We start from the raw sequence: 12,571 nt of genomic DNA, 5'->3' as shown, positions 1-12,571 counted from the left end.
AATTACTTCCCCCCACCTACATGGTAATGGGGGGAAAGAGGAATTGGTTTTTAAAACATGACTATAAGCAGAAAACTTAATTTGATTTTTTCACTGGATTCCAGAGATTATGTCGTCACCTAAATTAATCTAGTTTTTGCATTCAGATTAACAAATCTTAAAATTGAAATTTTAGACACATGGAGACAATGTTCACATTAATATTTATGCAAATTGCACATGTAACATGCTATTAAATATTCCTTACTGTATATGCTATGCAACATACCTAAGATTCATATACAGTAACTCCTCACTTAACATTGTAGTAAGAAATGCGACTAAGAAAAACGATGTTAAGCCAATCCAATTTCCCCATAAGAATTAATGTAAATAGGGGGGGTTAGGCTCCAGGGAAATTTAATACTGTACTCTGCAATGATGATTGTGAAGCTTGGTTGAGGTGGTGGAGTCAGAGGGTGGAGTATTTCCCAGGGAATGCCTTAGTGCTGAATGATGAACTAGCACTCGTCTGAGTCCTCAAGGATTAACACATTGTTGTTAATGTAGCCTCACTCTACAAGGCAGCACAAATGGAGGGAGGGGAGACAGCATGGCAGACAGACAGAGATGCGCACTGCCCCTTTAAGTACGCTGACCGCACTCTAAGTACATTGCCTTTTTAAGTAGATCATTCAGTTGAGACAGCAGCTACTGCTAGCAAGCTCCCTTCGTCCTGAGCCCTGTCATGTCTCCTCCCCCCCCCCCATTCTATGGCGATGGGGTAAGTGGGGGGCAGGAGCAGGGGGGGAGGACATTAGCACCCCTCCCCCAGCCCCCGCACAGCAAACAGGAGGCTCCTGGGAGCAGCTCCAAGGCAAAGGGCTGGAGCAGCACATGGCAGTGGCGGGAGGGACAGCTGAACTGCTGGCAATTGCTAGCCTTCTGGGCAGCTGCCGCACAGGGAACTTAGGGGAGTGGGGAGCTGATAGGGGGGCTGCCGGTCCACCCTGGTTCCAAGCCCCCACCAGCCAGCTGCAACAGGCTGCTCTTTCTGCAAGTGGTGGAAAAAGAAGGCGGCTGCCAAACAACATTATAAGGGAGCACTGCGCAACTTTAAACGAGCATGTTCTCTAATTGATCAGCAACGTAACAACGAAATAATATTAACCGGGACGACTAAGTGAGGAGTTAGTGTATTCGCTTTTTCTTTTTCCTTATGCATGTGCATTTAAGTTGTCAATCTTAACAAGTTTGCATCAAGTCTCTTAAAAGACAAGAAAAAGTGTCTGCTGAAGCACGAGTATGACAACTGTCAAAATGACTAAATATGCATTACAAATACAACTTCCTCCAGGAACTGGTGGACACTGGAAGAGGGAATGAGAGAGGGCTGTCAAGCCTGATAGAAGGGAAAGGGCTTAGCAAGGCTTTGGTAGTCCTGCATCACTGTATAAATGTATTGGTGCAGTTAACTGATTATGCACATATCTAGCTTCTATGTGAAAATCATATTTTGTATGCCATTAACACTACAAGTGTACACTACATTTGAACGGGATGGCTGAGGCAGAGAAATGTTATCAAACCTGCCTCATATCTTTCAATGACACACAGGCTAAAGAGGGTAAAGCAAAAGCAAGAAGTTCTAGTATCTCCTTTTCCCATCAAGTTTCAACTGACACTGGAAGGGCCAGTAGATTTATCAGGCTCTCTGCTGAGCCCTTCCAAGCATCCAGTTCACACATGACATATGCAGTGTTTTCTGGTGCAATACAATTCCAGTGTGTCCAAATTAACATTAATAGTCTAATTACATGCATGGGTCAGACTGAGCTGTCACAGATTCATTACCTTTTTGGTAGTCCTATAAAACTTCTGCATGAATCTGAGGTTCTACTTAAAGTGTTTCTAAATCGTATGGTTGCAGGAAAACAACAACTTTTAAGTGTAATCTTTTGAGTTTCAGCCCAAGAAAAGGCAATAATTGGAGAGAGGTGTTTAAAACAGTCTCTCCCCCCACCAAAAAACATGTACTAATATTCCTATTGTAACAGAAGCATCACAAACCACTAAAGCTGCAGAAATTCCCATTTCACTTCTCATATGGCAACTTTCAATTTTTGGATTGAAGTTTTCCAGGTTTGATCTCTTCCCAAAAGTTTTTAGAACATTTGAAAAAAATAGTTCAATTTCTGCTCCTGTGAAATAAGCTTATCAACAAAAGTTGTGTTCTTTCCAGCTCATATAATATCGTTAAGCTAGGGCAGCACATGACTACCAATAATTATATTTTGCAACTGATTCTCAAATTAAGCCATCTGTTACACCTATGAAATTCTATAGCCTTTCCAGCAACACAGGTGTAACGAAATACACAGCACAAATTTTAATTGGGAGAGAAAGTGAAGGGAAGTTGTCATTTAATGTCAGGTTGCACAAGGGACTGCAATTGGACGTTGATTAACAATTCTATTGATGTAAGTACCAGAAAAAATTCCAGTTTACTCAACAGGAGCAGTATTATTTCTGCATAGGCAAAAAAGACTTACAGAAATGTGTGGCCTCATTTTAAGGTAGTAATCACAGATGGCTCCCACTGACATCAGTCACTGTAGGTTCTCAGTACCTCTAAAATGAGGCCACTATTTTTTTTTTATTAGTTAGCAGATATGACCAAAACAGATCAGATCTGCTGAAGCACTATTTTCAACAAAAATTAGATTCTAGATGCAGAATCTAAAGTAAGCACTCATGTGTGATGTTTTCTTTATGAATGAGCGAAATGTTTACTGAAAGTGATAGTGATCTTAACAGCATGTAACAGAATCATTTTAGATAGTTAAAACTATGCTCTTTAGATTGTAATTAGAACATTAAATTGAAGTTTCCCATTGTCCCTCAACCCAGTTTATATGCTTATTGCAATGTATTTTGACTAACCAGTGCATCTGAGTAATGCCAGCAAAAAGGAAGTCCTCATATCAACTCCAAGAAAAAAAAAATGCTGTCACTTCAGTTTTCAAAGTATATACAAAAATAATCCATTACATTACATACCTGAAAATGTTGTTCTTCTGAAGATGTATGAGACAGATCCACTCACTTTGGTTTAGGGATCTCAAGCTTTTGGCTTACAGCAGCCAGGAATAATCTGTTTAAAAGCCTCACCACACAGCAGTAGCAGGTCTCAGATATACGTAACAGACCACTGCCCTCACTTAGTTTCTTAGTACTGAGGCACCTTTATATAGATTAATACAAGCATCCCAATCTAGTGCAGATAGTGGAATAATGTGAACATATTTAAAATACACTATGGGACTTTTCCTAAAGGCTATAGTCAAGCCACAATGTAAAAGTTCAGATGTGACTCTAAATTTGATCCTACCATTGTCTGTAAACAGACAAAGAAGGTTTCTTTAAAAATGTGAACTGCAAAGAAATAAAGTTGGGGCGGGGGGGAAGGTTACCCTATACCACTCCTTTCAATGATAGATAATTATGGTAGAGATGTATCCTTGTTTTAGAGAGAAGAATGAGGTGTAGGCTATGTCTGTATTGCAGTTATGGGTATGACTACAGCTCAAATGGACATACCTGAGCTAGGTTTAATCCAGCTAATTCAGGTACTGGAGCAGTGAAGCCACAGCAGCACATGTGATGCAAATCCATCCAGAACCTGGAGCAATTACTCAGGCAGCTAGCATTGTCATGGTTTCACTGCTCCAATACCCATGCCAGCCGGTTATTAAAGCTAGCTTAAGTCTTGTCTACTCAGCTTCAAATCATGCCCCTTGACTGTAGTATAGACATACCCTCAGACAGCACAATGACTTGCCAGAGCTCTCAATGCATGACTGTATTAAAGCCAAGATTTAAACCCATGTCTCTGTATATTCAAGTCCTGTGTTTTAGGCCCCAGCGCATCCTTCTATTCTAAAGCTGGCTTCATTTTTACCACTTAAATATTAGAAATATCAGATCCTATTTTTGCTGAAGGTCTAATCTAATGAGTTTTCAATTGAGGGTTTTATATACTGATGGCCCACATTATCATAGTATCTGAGGAATTCAGTCATTTTAATATGACTATTGATTATACTTCATACCTGGGCCAAGGTTCAATTTATAAGTTGTTTATAAAGGATAAACAAATGATTACATAGATTTTATAAGCATGTTACTGACATGAGGCAAAAGTAGTATAGATGGTTGTAAGTCATGGTAAGAAACCTATTGCTGTTAGACTCTAACAACCGATTAACCCTTTATGAGCTGTAAATGGAAGTGTAATATATAACCTACTTATCCTCAACAACCCAGTGAGACAGAGAAGCACTATTATCCCCGTGTTACACATGGGGAACTGAGGCAGAGAACTTAAATTGTTTGCCCAAGGTCACACAAGAAGACTGTAGCAGAGCACAGAATTAAACCTGGGTCTCCTGTGTCCCAGGCCAATGCTCTAACCACTGGACCATCCTTCTCTAGGGTTTGGAGAACAGAAAGTCTAGTTTCAATCTAGTCCATCAAAAAGAAAAAAAAATACTGAAGTCTTCCAAGGAAGAGGTTTAAACTGAAGACCTGATCTTGCCAGTGAAAAAGGTAGAATTAATTTAAAATAATTAAATGCAGCCATTACTGTAGGAGCGCAAGAAAGGGAACAATTCACTTTTAAAGAACTAAGACTCCCTGTAGTGGAAAAAATGAAGGTGTATATTCTCTTTTTAGCTCAGCAGATAGGTCTCTCTGCATTATAGAATTTCTTCACAAATTTCATATCCAGATGCAGGTAGAGAAGATTTCAATAGTTCAGGCTGGAGGCCCTGAACACATGAATCCCTGGCCTATTTCAAGTGTACAGATGGTCAGACAAGTGATAAAATGACTGAGTATGTCTGTGCCCAGTGTATCTTCCAGGTCTTGTAGTTTACCAACCAACCAAAAAAAAATTTGTCCTATCGACAAGGAAGAGGCACTAGCCGTGTAGCTACTACTGTTGCTCACACAACAGAAATGAAATATAAGGCTTGATCCCAGAACCGCTACAGCTGATAGAAACATCAGAAGCATTATACTGAGTTCACATTTACAAAAAAAGTCAGCACTTAAGTGAGTTCTGTAGAGAAGGGAATTATTCTGTATATAGAGGCAAGTACTCCTTGCCACCTTAATAAGAATGAGAAGATTTTTAGTGTCACTTTTATTATAATCTTATTTCAAACCCACGCAAATTGGATCTAGGAAAGTTCTGCACCAGAAGTGGTCTGACTAGTGATATGCTAGTGCAGATTGCTTATTGATGCCTCTCTTTCAAAAGGTGGCACCATTTCATTGATTTTACAAATTCTGAAGTGCCTTTAGATGTTTTGCTGCTTCCCCATAACATCCAAATGAATGAGGCAGTGAAGAACATCCTTTTGGGAAGAGAAGTCTTGTTTACAAACAAGTTGATCTTAAATTATTTAAGAAGAGCTTCTAGAAGGCACAGAACTCAAGGAAATGGACATACCTATCCATGAGACAGATCAGGATTAAAAATGGGAGTGCCTGTGCAGAGGTATTTTATGAATATAATCAGGACAAATATATAAAATGAGGAATACTCAGCTGGCCCTGAACATAAAATCTTGTCTAATGCAAGAGAAGAGCAACTTGAATAGAAGCCTCAACTAGATGGAAGTGGTTAAAAATCAGGAGCTTCCCCAAAAGTCATGCTTCTCAAATAGAAAAAAAAAAACTTTAAATTTAGTGATTTGAGTCTTGATTTGAAATAACATCTTTAAAAACAGTAGACTATTCAAAATTCACTTTCCTACTAAAGCAGTTCAAGGATTACAGAGCTAATCACTGTCAATTAGCGAGGAACGGATGATGAAGTCATATTATGCCTCTTCATGGGCCACATACAACTGCCATTTTTTAAGAAAGTCCTTTTTAAACCAAACACTAAAGAAAACTCAAAGGCTACCATAAACTAGAAGCTTGAGATCCATAAACAAGATGTGGAGAACTATTCAAAATACTTATTTTAGAGAAGGAAATGCCTATTTACACAACAGTCCCCATTGTTGGTAATTTGTTTAATCTATGATTTATAACTATTTGAGCATGAATATGTTAAAAAAGAACTATACAAAAATTGCTATTATGTATTCACTAACTACCTAGAACTTTCACATTTAATTCTCTTGATTTCTCTTTAATCCCACAATATTTTCTACTGGGATCTCAATTTTGCCAATCTTATTTTGTAGTCTGTGGGAACAGGCAAAAAAGGAAAACCTTCCCTGGCCCTGCATCACACACCTCAACTCCAGGCAACCAAGCAATACTATGCTAGCTTGTAAAGATTCATATGTGGAGGTGAGAAAAGTCATGGCATTCCTGAATCAGTAAAAACACCTGGAAAAAAAGACCTTATAATGAAAGAAAAAGTGTCTTCTCAAACAACTGATTTGCTAGTGACATTACAGTGCAGTAGTTCAACCTTCTATGGGTCACACTTAAGGTTCAATTTGCAAATCAATCCTAACCACATGCTATAGTTTTAAATTTATCCATTTATACACAAATTTGCCCATGTGAAAGAAAACAGTTGAGTGCAGGGGCTTACACAACTGCACACACGTCTCTGGCTACACTACAGGATAGGCAGTGTCTTGGAAGTAGTTTGTGACCAGTTCTTGAAAACATATCAGCTAATATTCAAAAACAATTGTTGAAACTAGGTTTTTCAACAAGTGTTTTCAGAAGAGTTATGCACCATTCATGCCATATGGCACAACTAAATTATCTGAAGCAGTATAAAAATTACTATGAACTGTTTCATGACTCTGGCAATTTTGTAGTGTACACAGGACTGTCTATATAGGGCATAATGTTCCAAGCTACTCATATGCTTAAGGGTAATCACTTTAGACATCTTCCTTACACAAGGCCCCCTGATAAAACAAATGTGCACCTATTACAAGCCGTTATTCTCATAGAGCAAGGCAATGACAGAATACTAAACTAATCTTAAAGTTAAGGTGAGTGAATTTTTTTTTTTTTTTTTAAAGAAGTACAAGCTAAAAAGGGCTGGTAACAGGATTTATGAAAAAGCTGGTCAAAGGCCATTTTAACTTTTTTGTTTATTTATTCCTCAATTATTAGAAAGTGGGAACATTCTGTTAGCCTTCCCAAATTCAAAGAGGTAGCACTGATGCTATAAGTTAATGAAACTGGAGCATTTAGTAAGCAATGACTACTAACAATATCAGGGTTTCTCATTAACATACCAAACTAAAAGATATTCGGAGCAGTCCTGAAGTAAAATTGAGGAGAGAGATTTACTCCACAAACAACTGAATGCAGTGGTTTGTAAGTTTGGGCAATGAAGATTGTTATTTTTTGTTTTTGTCAAGCCTTTTCATTTCTGTCATCCACAGCCTTCACCATGGATTTGTTTGCAGCAACCCCATCTGATAAACACTGTTTTACAGATTTTCTAGAAACAGACCACGCTACTAAAAAGTTATATACAACCAGAAAATATGATTCAGCTCAAGCTGCACTGACTGAGTCAGCAGATTAACCGGTATCTCATCCTGTGTTTTGTTCTTTATATGAAGATAAAAGTTTCTTGGGGAAAAATAAATAGCAGTAGTCACTAGTTTTCTGAATGTTCTGCAAAATGACTTCTTGCAGAAGAGGAAGGGAAAGAAAGTGTGCTTGTTTTAAGGGGAATACAGAATAGGGCCTTGAAATACTTGATGTCTATGCTATCAAAACACCAAGTGTAAAAGATAGATGGAGAAGACAAGGGGGAAAATTCACTATTGTACATGTGAAGGACACATGCTGCAAGTTGTATCACATCCCATTGGGATGTAACCTAACATGCCCACCAAGTTACTGGCAGTAAAAAATAATAATGGCATTACTTGCACAGCTTTTTTGTTAAAATTACAACTTCACTATAAGTCAAACTGCTGACTTCTCTGGTTAAGGGTTCCACATTAAGTGTTTTTAACAAGACCAAGGGCTTTAAGATGTTGAATTTATTGAAAATGAATGCTAGCTTCGCAGCTGCTGCATATTTCATTCTAGCAGATTAAAATTTGTAGCTTCTGATCTCCAGGGAGAACAAACACTTATTTTCTGCTTCAGGTATAAAAGACAGGTTGTGGTTTGTGAAACAATGGAAAGTATCAGTGAAAAGGCAAAGGGAACATTTTGATATAAGCAGTTACTAAAGTAATATCTTTTCAATTTTCAAAAACGAGAGACAATACAGGATTTTGATTTTGATATTTATTTTTAGCAGGATGTGTGTACTAATGGATGGTGACATCATTAGGAGATACGTCCATGTCCACCACCTGCAACAGAAGCTAGATAGATGTTAAAGAAATCATACTTAAAGCTATAAACAACACTACTTACCTATAGTGGTGTTATGACAGTCACCTTAACAAACAACTCGGTTAGCTTTTGATACAAATACACATGACCAATATAAATTTACCAGTTGTCAACATTCATTTATCAAGTTTTAATTTTGATGCATACTGTACCTTGATTTTAACAAGCTGTTAATTTAGAGAAATACCCATTATAAATCCTGTTATTTAGAAAAGGTAGATATACTCATGCAAAACAAGGCTATATTGTTCTTAAGTGAAAGAAACTTACCTGTAGTTCTCTTCAAAAGATAAGAGATTCATACATTTAAACCTATCCTCCAGTTTATGGCTAGCAGGAATTCCCCAGACTTTCAAATTCTAATGCTAACAAACCACTTCAGCAACAGATGGCATGCATCCGTTCCTGCTGAGAATATAGCCCCTTACTCTTTTTACATGTCCGCAAGTAACCAGATAGAAATTATATAAAACATAACACCCCAAAACTCTGCAAGGAAAGTGATGTTATAAATGTACTTTCTGTAAGCAAGAGGTAAGTTTTCACTTTTGTAAAATATAGTCATCATCTCCTTCTAAAGACTATAAGCTTCAGGATTTTTATCAAAAGACTGTGCAGTAGCAATAACTGGCTACAAAAAGCAAAATACAGCTGTCGAATTTCAAAGCCTCACAATGGTGAGGATACAAAAAAACCTTAAGTTTGAAGGGTAAAAACCAAACAAACCCTGTTCTAGAAACATCTCAAACATACATACTTACCTGAGAATCTATAAGCTTGGAAACAAGTCCTTTTAGACAGTTATGACAAATCCAAACTCAAGACGCAACGCTGAGTCCAAGCAACAGTGATTTATATGCACAGGCAGAAACTCTGTGCAGCTGCATTACGAAGCTCTTTGACGGGAACTGATTGGAAGCGGACTACAGATAACGTGCATATTCTAACTACACCTTGGCATCTGAGAAACAACAAGAAATTCAGTCAGCTAGCCATACGTACAAGTTCTCTTGAAAACATCTTGATCTATCATGTAAATGCATGCTCGGGCACTTAAATATGTTGCTTGATTATTTTAAGGATTGCTTAGCATCCAGCAGCTCCACTGAAATCAACAGATGTTGGGTGATGATGCTTTTTGAAACTCAGGCCTCTTAAGTGTTTGAATGAGGAGATAAGAGTAACTTTAGACTGCTATTTAAAAAAAAAAAAATCTTGGTCCATAATGTTTTCCATAAGAAGTTTGAGTTTATATATAAAGTCAGTGGCTCAAAAAAAGTCTTTACAAACTGAACATCTTGTGAAACCAGGGATTTTTTAATAGCACTTTATAGAAAAACAGATTACTATAGCAACTGAACAAAAAGTGGGCTACATTTTACGAGTGTAAAGAAAAACAGAACAGCGTATAAACTTGCAAACTCGGTCTATAATTAAAGAAGATATTTTGCATGAGACCAGGCAGAAGATCCTGGCAAACTTGTTCACACCAGACCAAATATCATTGGCATTTAAAGTTAAAGGCTCAGACTGACTCATGAGCAATTACAAGGACTTAACACAGCTCTACTTTGTCAGGAGCCATAACAGAATGAGACCTTAGATTGGGACGCAGAAATTCCCTGGTTCTGAGAGATCAAATGTGGCAAGATGTATAATCTATTGAGTTTGGTCAAGATCTTTGTATGCTTCTTCCCATTCCTTTTGATAGCCAAGATATTTCCCAACAAAACAAAGATATCTATTCACAACTGTAGTCCCAATGTATTTTCTGGTGCAACAAACCACTGACTATTTAAAGCGTGTGGTGAGTCTTTCTGGGGTGTCCACACGAAAACTTCTCATGACTCTCTGGTGAATGGCTCCATCACAAGGGTCTATTATATAGTAGCATGGCCTAATTGCAGTAGTGCTCTTCCACGTCAGATAAAGTAGTCATGTGGGAAATGTGTCTTAGGACCCCACCAAATCAACAGCAGCATGATGGGTGTTTGTCCTCAGATTAGGATGAAAAGGGTTTTTTTGTTCACTGATCCTTCAAAGTATACTGAGGTTCTCAGGTGAAAGCGTGCCATGGATACCATGAATACTATTGGCGCCATAAGAGCTGAGATTTCCAGCTTGGTTCTTGATAACTAAAATCTTTTGTTAAATCCTTCCCCTGTCATACAAGTCCAAAACACTGCAAACTAATACAAACTGTGTCAAACAGGATTACTTTGACCCCAATGGTCCCTTAAAAGCTGGGACTTGCAGCCAAATTCTTTCATTTCTTCCACGAGACATACTTCATAAGTCAAGCATCCAAACAGGCGAAAATATTTACTCTCATCTTCTTGGATATATTGTTGCAATGGTTAGGTATTTTTATAAATTCATGCTGGTGTGACAGCAGCCTAGAAGACAGCAGTGAATTGGAAGCACTGTCCAGTATAAAAAAATTGGACACATACAATACTATATGCATGTCTTGCTATATGCACATAAACATTCATCAGATGCAGAGTGACCACTTCTAGGTGAGACAGAATCATTCCCAGACAGCAAGAACACCAAGTGTCTTAATATATGGGGCACAGATACCAAGTGCGGCTAGAGCACTGGAACTTTCAAGTGGGCTAGCCTTCGAGACAAAGTTTTAGATGGCCAGAAATTATGGGTCATACATCACTAATAAAACCAAAGTCAAATCCCAAGAGATTCATCAAGTCAAGTTGTGGACAGGACCCATGGGTCTGACTCATCCACCCCCATTTTTAAGGGACTGAGTAACAGAAGGTCTAAGTCAGTCACATACAAGTCAAAGGCAGAAGTCTAGGACAGACACAGTTAACTTTTGGAGTTGATAGGTTTCAGAGTAGCAGCCGTGTTAGTCTGTATCCGCAAAAAGAAGAACAGGAGTACTTGTGGCACCGTAGAGACTAACAAATTTATTAGAGCATAAGCTTTCGTGGACGGGCTGTAGTCCACGAAAGCTTATGCTCTAATAAATTTGTTAGTCTCTACGGTGCCACAAGTACTCCTGTTCTTTTTTTTGGAGTTGAGTGGCTTCTCCAGATGCAGACCTTGACCTGCATTGAGAGAAAGCATGGAGCACTTGTAAGGATGTATGCAGATCCTTTATGTCAAAACCTCAACTCACTCTGGATACTAAGATGGGTACTTGGCCTCATGGGTGGTGCTGAAGAAAAACTGTATGGCCAATCTTATTGGACCTTGTGTCAAAGTAGGTAACATTGGAAATTATGACAGCTGTGCTAGATTTTGAAGCACTTTAAGACTTGTGCTTTGTAATCTTTCATGTTAACTTGCTGGACTGAATGAAAGCTTCTGGTCAGTCCAACAAAGGTAACTCTGGGACAAGAGCGCTTGCAGCAACACTTGGATGTAGATCACACAATCAGCTAACTCACAATCCATCTTAAAACATCTTAGACAGCTGGGGCACCTCAAAGCAGTAATCACTAAATTTAAAGTGCTGGACATTTTCCCCCAAAACATTATGCACTTCTGAGGGATGGGAGGAAAACATGGCTCTTTATATGAAATTATGATACATCATTAAATTATGTAATGTAGTAATTCAGTACTACAGTGATTGATACCTTAAAAATTCAAGCAATAATGAAATCTTATTTCAGAACAGAAAAATCAAGCAAGACCTTAGCTGGGTGAAGAGTTAAGCTCCCAGATCCCATGTAGCAAATTATTTTGTTTGAACAATGCAGATAAGAAAGCTCTGTTAAACTTAGATAAGCCCCCCCACAAAAAAGAAAGCTGTGAACAGAGCTTAGAAAAAGCAACCACTGAAGGCTACAACAGTAGAACCACCTGTTGACATAGCTGTGTTTACACCAGGGCTTTTGTTGGCATAGCTATGCCAGTCAACAATGTGGTTTTTTTTTTTTTAAACACCCCAACCAAAATAACTACACCAACATAGCTTTTCAGTGAAGACCAAGCGTAAAACAATAACCAAAAGAACTTTTTCAATATCAGAGGTAAAAAAAGGAAGTGAGCTAGAAATAGAGGGAGAACTTTCCCTCAACATACCACCTAATGTGTAAGTGGCTTACTGGTTTTAGAATTTTGAAGCTAGGAAATTCCTGCTAGTCATGTGCTAGAAGCGGGCACCTAATATTTACCTTTGAGAGAAAGTTTAAACCATCTAAACATTTATAAC

At 38.1% G+C, this 12,571-nt stretch overlaps 1 protein-coding gene across 8 annotated transcripts in view; it reads right to left on the bottom strand.

The window, feature by feature from the left end:
• Positions 1 to 12,571, bottom strand: part of RPRD1A (regulation of nuclear pre-mRNA domain containing 1A) — a 71,280-nt gene that overhangs the window by 32,176 nt on the left and 26,533 nt on the right. For 2 of the 8 annotated variants that reach the window (XM_024106200.3, XM_042842259.2), the window contains exon 7: positions 8,263 to 8,345. The exons of 4 other annotated variants lie outside the window; for them this stretch is intronic. In XM_024106200.3, coding sequence (XP_023961968.1) covers positions 8,301 to 8,345 — 45 coding nt within the window. In that variant the 3' untranslated portion in view covers positions 8,263 to 8,300. Of the gene's footprint in view, positions 1 to 8,262; positions 8,358 to 12,571 lie in introns of those variants that run through there. 2 more of the 8 variants (XM_065583995.1, XM_042842256.2) reach the window with 1 other exon arrangement.

The sequence above is a fragment of the Chrysemys picta genome, chromosome 2 (assembly GCF_011386835.1).
Source record: "Chrysemys picta bellii isolate R12L10 chromosome 2, ASM1138683v2, whole genome shotgun sequence".
Lineage (NCBI taxonomy): Eukaryota > Metazoa > Chordata > Testudines > Emydidae > Chrysemys > Chrysemys picta.
Note: the sequence above shows the minus strand (reverse complement) of the source record. Positions and strands in the feature narration are given on the sequence as shown.